This window comes from Dendrobates tinctorius, unplaced genomic scaffold (assembly GCF_039654945.1).
Source record: "Dendrobates tinctorius isolate UK_male_01 unplaced genomic scaffold, ASM3965494v1 ptg000241l, whole genome shotgun sequence".
NCBI classification, from domain to species: domain Eukaryota; kingdom Metazoa; phylum Chordata; class Amphibia; order Anura; family Dendrobatidae; genus Dendrobates; species Dendrobates tinctorius.
Genome location: NW_027361908.1, coordinates 1,960,698 through 1,976,637, shown reverse-complemented (window position 1 = coordinate 1,976,637; position 15,940 = coordinate 1,960,698). Strand labels below are relative to the sequence as shown.

Here is a 15,940-nt window from a genome sequence, read left to right as displayed (position 1 = left end):
AGTTGCAGACAGATTCTGCCGTTAACCCTTTCAGGAGCGCTATGTCTCAATCTAAGGAGGCTAAACGGGCTGCTAAGAAGCACACTGCGTTTTTTACCGTGTGTACTACTTCCAAGTCTGCCTTACCCAGTGCACGGAGGATGACCCGGCCTGCGCTCAAACGCCCCTCGCAGCCGCTGCTGACGGGCTTCCTGCATTTAGTACCCCTGAGGGGGCTGCGTCCCTGTCACGGTCGGTGGAGTCTCTGACCCAGGCTATATTCTCCCTCCGGGAGGACTCTTTAGGTCAGAAAGCGTCCTTACCTGCCGAGGAGGGCAGTGGCGTCGGCCGGGAACCGTCCACCAGCAGGGGCCGTACTCGTTCAAGAGATGGTCAGGTCTCTAGAAAGCGGACACATGACGTGTCCCCTAGTCCCGTTCACGCCTCAGCATCGGTGACTCCTGTCTCTCGCTCTCCCTCTCCTGAGGTTCTCAGCGAGTGCGACTCTGAATTCGAATCTGACACGTCAGCCCCTCAGAATCCTCCAACTGACCAAGAGTCGCTTGATTCTCTTATATTATCAGTCAACAGGATTCTGAAGTTGGATGAGGAAAATATTCCCGCTCCAGCACACCCTATCTCATTTAAGAAGACCAAGCGTGTGCGCAGGTTAAATACCAGCCACCCGGAGTTTAAGGAAATTGTCCAGAAACATAGGGATCGGCCACATAAGTGGTTCACAGGGCAAAAGTCTACTGAGGCTAAATACCCTTTTGATCCAGACCTAATGAAGGATTGGTTACAGTCCCCTCCGGTAGACCCTCCTATATCACGTCTTGCTTCTAAAACGCTCCTATCCATGTCTGATGGCTCCTCAGTCAGAAATCCCTCCGATCGTCATATTGACTTCCTTGCCCGCTCAGTTTTTGAAGCTTCAGGAGCGGCGCTTTTTCCATCTTTTGCGGCAATTTGGGTCACTAAGGCAATGGCCGCTTGGGTAGAAGTCTTGATTACTTCCTTCCAGGGCCCCAATCTTCCTCCAGAGGCAACCTCTGTCGCCAGGCAGATAATTTGCGCAGGGGACTTTGTACTGGACGCTTTTGATGCCGCCAATTGCGCTGCTCAAACTGCCGCTAATGCGATTTCCATTAGAAGAGCCCTATGGCTCTGCGACTGGCGTGCGGATGCCACATCTAAAAGATCGTTGACTTCTCCCCCTTTCAAACTGGTCCTCTCTTTGGAGAGAAGCTGGACCAGCTCATTGCTGATACAACCGGAGGAAATGTAAATTCCTTCCTCAACAAAAGGCTTTTCAGCCGTTTCGCAACCAACAGCTGACGTGTTTTCGATCTTTTCGCGACAATTCCGGTTGGTCTTTCTCTACCTTCTCTTCCGGATCAAGTCGGTCCCCGCGTGGAGACAGAGGCTCCCAGACCTAACCGCTCTTGGAAACCCAGGCCTAGGGCATCTGGATCTAGGGGAGCCAGATCTCGTCTTCTACCCAATGTCTTGTTGCGGTATTCGGCGGACACCGACAAAGTAGGCGGTCACCTACTTTTCTTCAGCCACACCTGGCTCGCGGTCGTCCACGACAAGTCAGTCAGGGAGCTGGTGTCCTCCGGATACAAGATAGAATTTTCTTCTCCCCCCTCCAACTCTGTTTTTCCCTTCCTCTCCCCGAAGAAAAAGACAATAGCCTTCCTTCGGGCTGTTCAGGCTCTGCTAAGGGACGGAGTCATCATTCCGGCCCCTCATCACGAAAGGTTCAGGGGATTTTATTCAAACCTTTTTGTGGTTTCAAAAAAAGCTGGAACAATGCAGCCCATTCTCGATCTCAAACTGTTAAATCAGTTTGTCAAGGTACGGCGATTCCGAATGGAATCTCTTCGATCAGTTGTCGCTTCCATGGAAAAAGGAGAGTTCCTAGCATCAATTGACATCAAGGACGCTTACCTTCACATTACGATCTGCCCGTCCCACCAGCAGTTCTTGAGTTTTGCAATTCACAAGGAACACTTCCAGTTTGTTGCCTTGCCCTTCGGACTCGCACCGCCCCCAGGGTCTTTACCAAGGTCATGGCGGCTGTCATGGCCATTCTCCACTCTCGGGGAGTAGTGGTGTTACCGTATCTGGATGACCTGCTCATCGAGGGTCCGTCCCTTCCAGCCTGCGAGGAATCCGTGGATATAACAGTAAATACACTTTCTCGCCCGGGGTGGAAGATAAACTTCGAAAAGTCTTTCCCAACACCGGCTCAGCAGATTTCCTTTTTAGGAATGATCTTGGACGCTTCCCGCGGGTTGGTCATTCTCCTTCCAGAGAAAACTCAAGCCTTACAACAGGCAGCGCGGACTCTTTCCCGACCGGTTTCTCGCTCCATTCGTTTCAGCGTGAGAGTTCTCGGAAAGATGGTGGCTGCGATGGAAGCAGTTCCATTTGTACAGTTCCATCTCTGTCCCTTACAACATGCGTTGCTGTTAGCTTGGGACAAGAACCCGTTCTACCTGGATCGTTGGATCCTTCTGTCCCTGCGGGTCAGGCAAGCCCTCAGGTGGTGGACACTGAGGTCCTCCCTGAATTAAGGGAGGTCTTTTTGCCCAGTAAGATGGTTGGTAGTAACCACCGACGCATGTCTTCTCGGCTGGGGTGCGGTCTTTTGTCACCACATGGTACTGCGTCGTTGGTCAACCCACGAGTCACGTCTCCCCATCAACATTTTGGAGATACGAGTGATCAGATTAGCTCTATGGAGTTACCACCATCTCCTCGCAGGTCACCCCATCAGGACCCCTTCTGCTATTCAGATGCCCTGGTCATACTGCCAGAGGGGCATAGGAGGGGTCTAGCCGCTTCAAATGCAACGCTAGCCAGGTAGATTCGCTTGGCGATTCAGGAATCCTACCGTGTCAGGAACGCGCCTGTCCCAGTAGGGATTTAGGCGCACTCTACCCGCTCAGTGGGTGCCTCTTGGGCCATTCGGTACCAGGCCTCGGAAGAATAGGTCTGCAAGGCTGAGACTTGGTCCAGTCTGCATACTTTTACAAAACATTACCAAATTCATTTTCTGGCCTCTGCAGATGCAGCTCTCGGCAGACGCATCCTGCAATCGGCAGTACCTCAGTGATGACTCAGTGGTACATGGGGTATTAGCAGACGTATGCTCCCCACCCAGGGACAGCTTTAGGACGTCCCACTGTCTCTGTGTCCCCCAATGAGGCGTAGGAGAAATAGGGATTTTTGTGTACTCACGGTAAAATCCTTTTCTCCGAGCCATTCATTGGGGGACACAGCATCCACCCTGTTTAGCCTACTGGCTCATTGTAGCATTCATAGGTTGTGACATAGTTATGGTTATTGTTGACTGTTTAAGCTCCTAATGCTTTTTTCACCAAAGTGGAGAAATCTCATCCAGCGAGAGGGTGTATACTGCAGGGGAGGAGTTAACTTTTTTTCTGGTTTACTTAGTGTCCTAGTGGCAAGCAGCATAACACCCACTGTCTCTGTGTCCCCCAATGAATGGCTCGGAGAAAAGGATTTTACGGTGAGTACACAAAAATCCCTATTTTCCTCTCCGTTCCGAAGAACAAACTGGTTTCTAATTTTATAGTGTTCATGTCCATGCCCAGTTTTGCAGTCCGAGTGACCGGTTATCTAGGCAAAGAATATGTGCCACTTACAGTGATCCATCCAGAATACAGTTTGTATCTGACCAGCCTCATTTCCCCTGCACTTCTTCTCCAAGCTACCTCTGCTAGCAGCCTGGAAGAGAGCACAGTTCGGACCAGCAGCGCAGCCATGCTATTGGTCCGAACTGTCAATTATCAGGAGCACTCTGCCTCCTAGGACCCAGGTACCTGTGAGCGGTGTGCTCTTGATTCATCTTGCATAACCCCTTTAGAAACACCCATTATAGTGTGAATAACCTATATGTCATCTTTGCTGATAACACTTCACTTGACCTCGGCAGACAGGTAGAATATTTTATGGTCAGGTGATAAGTCAGCATGGAGCATGTAAGAGAACACTGATGTCATTATATTTCAACATTATCTGTTTTGGATTATGCACTGAGATTTTTACTTTCAGGACCAAGAGACCCTTCTGTTCTTACTTTTTTATGTAATGTGGATTCTGTGTTACTGACAGGTATTAAGTGAAGCAGTGGGAGCCCTTATGTATCACACAATCTCCCTTTCTAGAGAGGATTTGGAGAAATTTAAAGCCCTACGCATTATTATACGAATTGGAAGTGGTTATGACAATATTGATATCAAGTCTGCAGCTGACTTAGGTAAGTGTTCTAGGTAAATTAGAACGAGATGAGTTTGTTGGAGACAGTCTTTACGGACAAAATGTAGTTTTTTTTCTCTTTAAGGGATTGCAGTCTGTAATGTTCCCTCGTCGTCAGTAGAAGAGACTGCGGATTCTACACTCTGCCACATCTTGAATCTCTATCGGCGTGTTACATGGCTGCACCAGGCTATGAGAGAAGGGAATCGTGCAGCCAGTGTGGAACAGATCAGAGAGGTTGCAGGAGGCGCCGCCAGAATCCGTGGGGAGACTTTGGGCATTATTGGACTTGGTAACGCTCAGTCTAATAGAAACACAGGACCTAATTCATTAATGCGTTTGTTCCTTTTTTTGTGTGCAGTTTTCCAGTCTTTCGATTGTTTTTCATTTTGGCCTGTTTTGTGTTTGTCGGGGGGGTTTTTTGCTTGTCATTGTGGGCGGTGTTTGGAGTTTCCAGATGTTTTCAATGACTCATCAATTGCGACTTTATAAAAAGTTGCAAATCCACTCCAGTACTTTTCTCCAGGAGTGATTTTCTCTGTCTAAAATTTTTGTGCAAATTTTGTGACATTCTAAGCTGAAAATGTAACTTTTTGTACTGAAAAAGATAAATGAAAGGTTTTTTTCACACAATGAACCACATGCAACTTTTTCAGGGATTTGGTGCAAAAATTATGAATTGTGACAAGACCAAAAAAACACGCAAATGATGAATCTCACCCAAAGATGTTAAGCAGAAAAAATCATTAAAAGGTGATTTTCAGTTTGACAGCTTCTTAGATGGTCTTATATCAGGCGATGTTCTGTTTTGTCTTGATTTGCAGGCAGGGTTGGACAAGCAGTTGCTTTACGTGCCAAGGCCTTTGGTTTCACAGTCATATTTTATGACCCCTATCTTGCTGATGGAGTTGAACGTTCCCTGGGCTTACAGCGGATGGCGACACTTCAGGATCTGCTTATGCACAGTGACTGCATAACTTTACACTGCAGTTTGAATGAGCACAACCATCACCTCATCAATGATTTTACCATAAAACAGGTGTGTAATGGCTGCTTATTGTATGGTGACTTACATAATATACCACAGGGAGGATGTTTACACATTTAGGGTGCCAAGCAGTTAAGATCTGCTCTATAAGGCTACTTTTACACTTGCTGCTTTTTTTGCGACCCGTTAATGTGGCCCGTATCGCCACATTTTTTGTGGTCTGCGGCCATAACGGACTGGAAAAAAGTTTGCGGAGCGCCGTTTTTCATTTTTCCAATACTAAGGAAATAGTATTGGGAAAACAAAAAAAAACGGTGTTCCGCAAAACGGGAAGTCACGGTGCACCGCAAAAACAAACTTCTTTGATTTGAGTGTCCGTACACGCAAGCTCGATCTTTTATCACTGCCATAAAAATGGCCATACGGCGCACCGTGGAATTTTTGCCGGCCGATTTAGCGGCCGCAAAAACACGGTAAGTGTAAAAGCAACCTTAGAAGTATGGGAGGGTTTTATGTAGCGTTATAAGTGGTTGTGACCACTGCTGGCGCTTAGGCCAGCACAAGGGATGATGGGAATTGTAGTCAGAACGGAGCAGTGGATCCTGTAAAAGAAGTGATGGCTGTGAGCACCAGAGAGGATGCTAGGGAACAGAAATTGAAGCAGAATGGCATAAAACATGAAAAATAGCAGAAAAGGTATATGGGGCTCTTAAGGGGCATTATTCTTAAAAATGTAAGGCAAAAACAGTGGTTAATAGTTTGGATAGTTGACAACCTCTTTAACCCCTTTCTGACATCGGGCTGTCACGATCCATTCTTGGATCTGTGGCAGAGTCTGGATTCTCTCTTATCAACCTTTTTCCTTTCAGGCCCTCGGGAGTTTTTGCCCCCCCGTGGCCGCTGGGGTTACTACAACTGTAGTTGGTCGGCTGCTGGGTTTTTCCCCCTCCGGTGGCAGATGGTGTTACTACAGTTTTAATTAGCAGGTGGTGCCCCCCCCCCCCCTCCTTCCTATAAAAGGTCATTAGCTGCTGCAGCTCCCTGTTGGTAATATTGGTCATTCACTAACCAACCTTTCTGAAGAGAGGAGCTATCTGGAGCAGTGCTGTTGCAGCTTATCTGGAGCCTTTGTGTTTCTGCTGGAAGCTGTGTCCGGGTGCCTTTCTCTGCTGTCTGGTCCATGAGTCCAGAGCAAGCTAATTGTTTGTTTTTCCCTGTCTGTTGTTTTCCCTGGTGTTTTACTAGTACAGCGGTGAGGACCAGTGTCTGCACTTGCCAGTTCCCTAGTATGGGATAGGTGCAGGGCAAGTGAGGGACTGAGGTATCCTGGTTGGCAACAGGTTGAAAGAACCTGTATACGGAACGTGAGGAGAGTTCAGGGCTCTTCCTTAGGAGAGTGCAGGAGGTGTCCACTTCCCCGATAGGGCCCACCGTTGTAATTGTTTCCCCAGTGTCCCCTTGTCTGTCTTGTGGTTTTGTGACCGACTGATCATCTGGTCGCGTCACGCAGAGCCAGACATACCATGACACGGGCGTAATAATACGCCAATGTTGGACACTCTCCCTTTGATGTGGGCTTTGGTGCTGAGCCACCATCTTTTCTGGCACATGTCAACTGTTCAAAACAGCTGACATGTGCCTCTAACAGCCGCGGGTGGAATAGCTTTTAACTATTTAAATGCTGTCAAACTCTGACAGCAGCATTTAACAAGTGCTTCCGGCAAGCGCTCCAAAAATCCCGCCCGTCAGTGCCCATGTCAAATGGCCGCGGGTCGCCAATGGGCTGACATGACAACCAGAGGTCTCCAGCAGACCTCTATGGTTGTCACTGCTGGATTGCAATGATCATCGCCTGTATGATCATTGCCTGTATGTAGCAGAGGCAATTGTGTTTTGGCAGCTTCTTAGTCTCCCATAGAGACTATTGAAGCACGCCAAAAAAATGTTTTTAAAAATACTAAAAAAAAGTATATGCATTCAAATCATCCCCCTTTCCCCCCATTCAAAATAAAACAATAAAAAAAAAATCAAATATACACATATTTGGTATCGCCACGTTTAGAATCGCCCGATCGCTAAATGGCGTAACAAGAAAAAAAAGTCAAAACGTCAGAATTGCTTTTTTTGGTCGCCGCAACATTTCATTAAAATGCAATAACGGGTGATCAAAAGATCGTAAGTGCACCAAGATGGTAGCATTAAACACAGCAGCTCGATGCGCAAAAAATAAGCCCTCACCCAACCCGAGATCACAAAAAATGGAGACGCTACGGTTATCGGAAAATGGCGCGTTTTAAAATTTTTTTATTTTTTTTTTTTACAAACGTTGCAATTTTTTTCCACCACTTAGATAAAAAAGTACCTAGACATGTTTGGTGTCTATGAACTCGTAATGACCTGGAGAATCATAATGGCAGGTCAGTTATCGCATCTAGTAAACATAGTAAACAAGCAAAACAAAAAACAATTGTGGAATTGCCCCTTTTTTTTTCCGCAGTCTCACCGCACTTGGAATTGTTTTCCCATTTTCCAGTACACAATATGTTAAAACCAATGGTGTCATTCAAAAGTACAACTTAAAGTTATGGCTCTACGAAGAATGAAAGCAAAAAATGAAACCGCAAAAACGAAAATGCCTCCGGTCATGAAGGGGTTAACACTCCTTACTCTGTCGCCTCATTGGGGGACACAGAGCCATGGGGTGATATGCTGCTGTCCACTAGGAGGCGACACTATGCATAATCTGAAAAAGATTAACTATGGCTCCTCCTCTGCAGTATACACCCCTGGACGGCATCAGCCTTCTCCAGTTTTTGCTTAGTGTCGCAAGGAGGCACACCTAAAGGATTTTTTCTTTTTTTCCGTTTTTTTCTTCGGATGACAGATGAAGAAAAATGGGTCTCCTCGGTGAGACTCCCGGCATGGCTCCTTCCTCGGCCCCCTATTATGGGGTGCCCAGTTGAAGTTGAGATGGCGGTTCCCCATGTCGCTCCTTCCCCACTCCTGCGGGTGCTGGTTCGAAGTTGAAACCCCCCTCCTTCCCCAATTCCTTTTGGTCTTGGTTTGAGGTCGAGGCGAGGAAGAAGCCCCCTGACAGTGACAGCAGCACCCTCCCTAATCCCCCTCTGGGGGTATTAGGTTGAGACGCCGCAGTTAGGGTCTGTCCATGGCAACCTATGCAGCAACCATGGACCCCAGCCAGCTGTGGGCTCCTGTCGGGGCCGGGGGGAGTGCAGGCAGGCATAGCACATGCAGACACAGGGCTCTATGCGCCCGTGTCTGCGGCAGCATTAGTCTACAGCGTCGCAGGGGAACCCAGCAAAGGGCCCCGCTTCAGGTTGTGGCCCCACCGCTAGCCTGCCTTTCAATCCGGGGGTCCGGTAAAAATCCGACCCCTCCCCGGACTACCGCGCCGGCCTGGAGCCCTTCCTGGGCATAGAAATCTAATTAAGGCCGCGGCTTCGGCCTAGCTGAGGTCGCCGCCTCCTCTCCGCCCCCCCCCGGATGACAAATATGACACTCCACAGTGTCATAGAAGGGGCGGATCGAGGCAGAAAGGGCGCGTTTTTTCACATCTCTGCGCGCTCTTTCTCAGCTCTCCGCTCCCTTCTCCCTCCTAATCTCCTCGGCAGCCATCTTCGCTGCAGCAGATGCTGTCCCATACAGCAGCAGCAACGCCAGCAGTCTCCGGGGGGCACAGGACTGTGAATTGTCAGCGCTGGACCTAGGGGCACACTGGTGGGGTAAGATCACAGCCGGGTTCTCTTTACTTGGCTGTGAATCCATATTACCTACAAGGTTTTCCTATAGCTCCCCTGCGTAGTCACCCCTGTACAGTCCTCTGCTAGCCAGCCACTGTGCACTATGCCGGGCTCAAGGAAAAGAACCAGGCAGGACTGTTTTCTATGCTTTCTGCACAGCCTGCAAAGCCACTCTCCCCAGTGGCAGCACGTACCCGCACTGCAAGGATTGTATCCAAAATACTGGGTCAGAGCCCCAGGAAGCCCCTATCATTGCTTCAGCGGCCGCTACCACGCCTGAATGGGCTACCCAGATGTCGCAGTCTATGACACAGTCCATAGATAACCTGACCTCCACATTACTCCAGGCTCTGCAGGGTCATGTCTCGCCTATGAGTGTTACCCAGCAAAGGGACAGCTCCACGCAGGGACAGGCCGTTTCTGGCTCTCCCAGACGTAAGCGGACCCCCACTTCGCGTTCCTCCGCGTCATCCCATAGCACACGGTCATCCCCCTCCAGGGAGAGACACCGTGGTCCCAGTTCGCCTAGACCGTCCCTACCAGAGACAGACAACGCAGATCTCCGCAAGAAGACCTCTGCCCCAGCTCACCCACCAGGGAACACCTGAGCGATATGCAGGATTCGGAAGACATCTGTGACTCCGACTCAGACAATGAGACAGAGTTCTCTGGTCCCTTGTTCCCCTAGCAACACAGCGCTAGTTGAGGACATAATCTCTTCCATCCATCGGGTGCTGGACATTTCCGATCCAACCCTGGAAGTCCCAGAACACAAGATTTGCTTTGAAGGTGTTCTGAAACCACCTAAGGTTTTCACTAACCACCCGGAATTTCAAACGATCCTTACCAAGCAGTTTTCGCAGCCTGATAAAAAATTCACCAATCGTAAATATTTAGAAGCTAGGTACCCCTTCCCACAAAAGGACACCAAACAGTGGACAGATCCACCCGAAGTGGACCCCCCAGTCTCTAGACTAGCAGCACAGACCCTCCTCTCACTGCCAGATAGCTCAACCCTCAGAGACGCAGCAGACCGACAGGTAGAACGCATGGCTCGCTCAGTTTTCGAAGCGGCAGGGGCCTCCCTGGCCCCCGCATTCGCTTCAGTTTGGGTGGCCACGGCCATTCTGGCTTGGGCCAAAACATTGCAAGATGGCCTTCAAACTTCAAATCCTCAGCTGTCGGACCATGTGGTTCAAATAGCAGTAGTAGCAGATTACATGCTTCATGCAGCCCTTGACTCCGCAAGAGGTGTAGCGGGGATAGCAGCAAACGCAATCACAATTCGGCGTATCCTCTGGCTGCGGGAATGGAAAGCGGATGCGGCCTCAAAGAAATCCCTCACACATCTCCCGTACTGCAGTGGACGGCTTTTCAGTGAAAAGTTGGACATAATGATATCCAACGCCACTGGGGGTAAGAGTAACTCTCCCCTCGAATCAAACCTAAACGGACGTTTAAACGGCGTAACCAAACAAGATTCCGATCCTTTCGGAATTCTTCGGGCTGGTCAGTCTCGCGCCCAGCACATAATCGTAACCGCTCTCCACGCAGGGACAACCCACGGGAGGCGCAGAGGCCGGACAGGACCTGGCAGTCGAAAGCAGGCCAGGCGAAGCCCAAAGGAGGAAAACCTCAGAATTTCGCTTCATCATGACTCACGAACTCCGGAAGACACCCCACCAGTAGGCGGACGACTTCTACTCTTTCAGCAAGTCTGGCTGCCTATTACAGAAGACAGGTGGGTCAGGGAAATAGTGTCTTCCGGATACAAGATAGAGTTCACTTCCAGTCCACCGAACCGGTTCTTCCTCTCTGTTCCACCAAAACCGCCAGACAAGGCTCGTGCCTTTCACCAGGCGGTCTCCTCTCTCCTTCAAGCAGGAGTCGTAGTACCGGTTCCAACGACCGAACGCTTCCGAGGGTTCTACTCCAATCTATTCGTAGTCCCCAAGAAAGGAGGCAGCATCCGGCCCATACTAGACCTAAAACAACTCAACAAATATGTACGGGTCCGTCATTTTTACATGGAGTCCCTTCGGTCCATCATTGCGTCCATGGAGTAGGGAGAATATCTCGCCTCCATAGACATACAAGACGCATACCTGCATATACCAATTGCTCCTGCCCATCAAAGACTTCTCAGGTTCACGATCAACCAGGACCACTACCAGTTCGTGGCTCTCCCGTTCGGACTCGCCACGGCTCCCAGGACGTTTACCAAAATCATGGCAGCCACCATGGACGTTCTACACTCCAGAGGCATTATAGTCGTTCCATACCTGGACGACCTTCTCATCAAGGCTTCCACCTTCAAGGACTGCGAAGTCAGCGTCTCAATCACAATAGACACTCTGAGTCGACTGGGCTGGTTAGTCAACTTACAAAAGTCATCGACTACCCCGAGTCAGTCCCTGACCTTCCTAGGGATGCTATTCGACACCTCCAGGGGTCTGGTGCTCCTTCCCAGGGACAAGGCACTGGCTCTCCGTCTGGGAGTTCACATACTCCTCCGCAATCCTCCCCGATCTTTCCGGTTTGCCATGAGAGTCCTCGGCAGGATGGCAGCAGCGATGGAGGCGGTACCATTTGCCCAGTTTAACCTCAGGCCTCTTCAACTAGCCATCCTCAAGTCTTGGGACAGGAATCCCTTCTCCCTTGACAGGGAGTTCCGGCTGACATCGTCGACCAGGAGGTCCCCCTACACTGGTGGCTCAAGCCAACTTCGCTTGCAAGGGGAACATCCTTTCTCTCAGGTCATTGGAAGGTCCTGACCACCGATGCAAGCCTGACAGGTTGGGGTGAGGTGCACCTACATCACAGGGCACAAGGCAAGTGGTCACCAGTGGAAGCGGCCTTGCCCATCAATATCCTGGAAATTGGGGCCATCTTCCTGGCACTGAGAGCCTTTCATTACTTCCTGGCAGCCTCTCATATCAGGATACAGTCAGACAATGCCACGGCGGTGGCATATGTGAATCGCCAAGGTGGGACCCGCAGTACCCAAGCGATGAGAGAAGTGGCACATATCCTCCACTGGGCGGAAGACACGAGGTCGGTACTCTCGGCAGTCCACATTCCGGGTGTGGACAACTGGGAAGCCGACTTCCTCAGCAGACAAGGAATGGACTCGGGGGAGTGGTTTCTCCATCCCGAAATTTTTCACCAGATCTGCCATCGCTGGGGGACCCCGGACGGTGGACCTAATGGCATCCCATCTCAATGCCAAGGTCTCCAATTTCATGGCCAGGACACACGACCCGCGGTCGCTAGGAGCGGATGCCCTGGTTCAGGACTGGACCCAGTTCCAGCTTCTGTACTTTTTTCCACCCCTCTCCCTGATCTCCAGAGTAGTGAGGAAGATTAATCAAGAGGGAGTTCCAACCATCCTGATCGCGCCGGACTGGCCTAGACGTACATGGTACGCCGACATCGTACAACTTACAGCAGACGCCCCCTGGCGTCTCCCCGACCATCACGACCTTCTGTCACAAGGTCCGTTCTACCATCAGAACTCAGGGGCTCTCAATTTGACGGCGTGGCGCTTGAAACCTGGGTTCTAACCCAGGCAGGGCTCTCACCGGATGTCATTACGACCATGATCAGGGCAAGGAAGCCAGCCTCCGCCAAGATTTATTACCGTACCTGGAAAGCTTTTTTTTACCTGGTGCGACTCTCGCGGACAGGTCCCACTCCCTTATTCCCTCCCAAAGGTACTTGGGTTTCTTCAATCGAGCCTGGACGCCAGGCTATCCCTAGGCTCGCTTAAGAGCCAGGTGTCAGCGCTCTCAGTGCTCTTTGCGCATCGCTAACAAGCCGCAAGTAAGGACCTTTCTCCAGGGGGGGTTTCCCGATTGGTTCCCCCCTACAGACGTCCACTGGAAACGTGGGACCTCAATTTGGTCCTGACAGCATTGCAGGCACCACCTTTCGAACCCCTTAAGTCCCACTCCGCATACTATCACAGAAAGTGGTTTTTCTGGTGGCAATCACCTCGCTTCACAGGGTGTCTGAATTGTCAGCACTCTCCTGCAGACGTCCCTTCCTAGCCTTTTCACCAGGATAAGGTGGTTCTCCGTGCAGTCCCATCCTTCCTTCCGAAGATTGTGTCCAACTTCCACCTCAATGAGGAAATTTCATTGCCATCCCTTTGCCTGGTTCCGGTCCATAGAGTGGAGAAGGCTCTGCATACGCTTTACCTCGTCAGGGCATTGCGTATATACGTGTCTAGGACTGCACCCTTCCGGAAGTCGGATTCCCTTTTCCTTCTTCCGGAAGGTGTTCGAAAGGGTCTGCCGGCTTCCAAAGCCACCCTTGCCAGGTGGATCAAGTCCACCATACAAGACGCTTACCGCCTTAACAATTCTCCTCTTCCGGCCAGTATCACGGCACATTCTACGCGGGCAATAGGGGCCTCCTGGGCCATTCGGCACAACAAGTGTGTAAGGCGGCCACTTGGACTAGCCTACACATGTTTACGAAACACTACAGTGTTCATACCCAGTCCTCAGCGGATGCGAGCCTGGGTAGACTGGTTCGGCAGGCGGCAGTTCCCCAAGTTTAGGGACCTGCTAGCACAATGTTCGTCCATTGCTTCCCACCCAGGGACTGCTTTGGGACGTCCCATGGTTCTGTGTCCCCCAATGAGGCGACAGAGTAAAGGAGATTTTTGTGTACTCACCGTAAAATCTCTTTCTCTTAGCCTCTAATTGGGGGACACAGCTCCCACCCTGTTTACGGTTGAGTTCTCATATTGTTCTTTGAGCTCGTACATAGCTGCCTTCTTACAGGCATGGTTATGTCGTTTCTGTTACGTTCCTCCTAATGCTTTTGCACAAAACTGGAGAAGGCTGACGCCGTCCAGGGGTGTATACTGCAGAAGAGGAGCCATAGTTAATCTTAACTGTCAGATTATGCATAGTGTCGCCTCCTAGTGGACAGCAGCATAACACCCATGGTTCTGTGTCCCTTTACCATGCACACAGCAACAAAACCAAAGTTGTCAGACTCCAAATGTTTGTACTGAGCTCTAGGTACAACTATGGCAACCTTCTAAGAATGCAGAAAAGGGACATCATAGGTATACTGCAAGCTCATTATTTGGACTATTTCCATCCCCATGGCATACTATTATGTTGTGTGTGTATGGAGCAGGATCAGAAAATGATATAGCTCCATTCAATGCAGATGCCAGCTGTGCTACACAGCTGACTGACATCCACCTCTGACAGCAGCAATGTGCCCTAGCGCCTGATCGCTTCTGCAAATCCTTCATATACAGCTGACAGTAGCACTTAAACTGTAAACCTACCTGGGAACCACTGGGGCTTGCAGTGCAACCGCATGGTGATGGGTTGCCATGGTCTGCTGAGAGCCCCACTATATATGAACATATTGCATATCCCTGTGTCTGTGTAATCCTAATGTATAAAAACATAACCTTTATGGTAAACTGGGTCTCATAGCCATGCAATACAGGCCATTTCACAGCTCAGTCTACCGAAACATAAGCTACAGGTCACAGAACAATGGCCTCATTACGTTTTTTTTTTCTGTAATTTCACCTCCTAGAATTTTTACTATGTCAATCAAAACTACAACTCTTCATTCAAAATAACAAGTCCTCATATGGCTATGTCGATGAAAAAAAAAAAATATATATGGCTCTTTGAGGAACAGGAGGAAAACAATCAACACAAAAATAGCCTAAGGATGCAGTCAATGTGCACACGCTGCAGATTCACCTGCGGGTTTTTTCCCGCAGAACCGCAGGTAAAGTCACCTGCGGTTTTGCTGCGGTTTTGCCCTGCGGTTTCACACCTCTACTATGTTAAGGCTATGTGCACACGCTGCGGTTCTGCTGCGGTTTTGGCCCTGCGGAACCGCAGCAGTTCCGCACACATGGTACAGTACCATGTAACCCTATGGGTTTTCAAAACCGCTGTGCGCTCACACTGCGATTTTTTCAGCGCGGTTTTGCTGCGATGTTTTTTCCGCAGCATGTCAATTGTTTCTGCGGATTCTGCTGCGGTTTCACACCTTTAACATAGTAGAGGTGTGAAACCGCAGGGCAAAACCGCAGGCCAAACAGCAGCAAAACTTTACCTGCGGTTCCGCGGGAAAAAACCCACAGGTGAATCTGCAGCGTGTGCACATAGTCTAAAGGTGTGAAACCGCAGCAGAATCCGCAGAAACAATTGACGTGCTGCGGGGAAAAAAACGCAGCAAAACCACGCAGAAAAAAACGCAGCGTGAGCACAGCGGTTTTGAAAACCCATAGGGTTACATGGTACTGTACCATGTCTGCGGAACTGCTGCGGTTCCGCAGGGCCAAAACCGCAGCAAAAACCGCAGCGTGTGCACATAGCCTTAAAGAGTACCTGTTCTAACTTTTATTTTACAAATCAATAGAATAAATGAAAGTAAGCAACTGTAATATATCTAATAAGAAAAAAATGCTTTTTTCTGTGCCATAATTATCAAAATTCTTAATTCTGAGTTAAAATGTGTATTCAGTGAAGACAGACTTTGCCATTACTGAGATAGGAGATGGCAGCTGCTGATGAGTCTATGAAGGAGGGAGGAGCTAGATACAGAGCTCCTCCCTCCTCCCCCTCATATCTACATAGAATCTTATCAGTACAAACTGCTGTCTCCTATCTCAGTAATGTAATAGTTGGTCTTCACTGAATACAGATTTAACCTCAGAATTAAGGATTTTGTTGATGTCTGATCATTTCTGGCAGAGAAAGAAGCAAGTTTTTCTGATAACATTGATTACAAAGCTTCTTATATTCAGGTGCACTGTTGATTTATGAAATAAAAATGAAAACTATTCGCTTTATGGGGTTCAAGATACACAAAGGACACTGCAATGCCGCCAGTCATGCAGTAGTAAATGATATGGCTTTATTCCCAATCC

General features: G+C 49.4%; 1 protein-coding gene across 8 annotated transcripts in view; it reads left to right on the top strand.

The window, feature by feature from the left end:
- Positions 1 to 15,940, top strand: part of LOC141060599 (C-terminal-binding protein 2) — a 52,973-nt gene that overhangs the window by 33,584 nt on the left and 3,449 nt on the right. For all 8 annotated transcript variants that reach the window (XM_073556896.1, XM_073556897.1, XM_073556898.1 and 5 more), the window contains exons 4-6: positions 4,126 to 4,270; positions 4,355 to 4,561; positions 5,094 to 5,308. In XM_073556896.1, the coding sequence (XP_073412997.1) occupies positions 4,126 to 4,270; positions 4,355 to 4,561; positions 5,094 to 5,308 (567 nt within the window). The remainder of the gene's footprint in view (positions 1 to 4,125; positions 4,271 to 4,354; positions 4,562 to 5,093; positions 5,309 to 15,940) is intronic.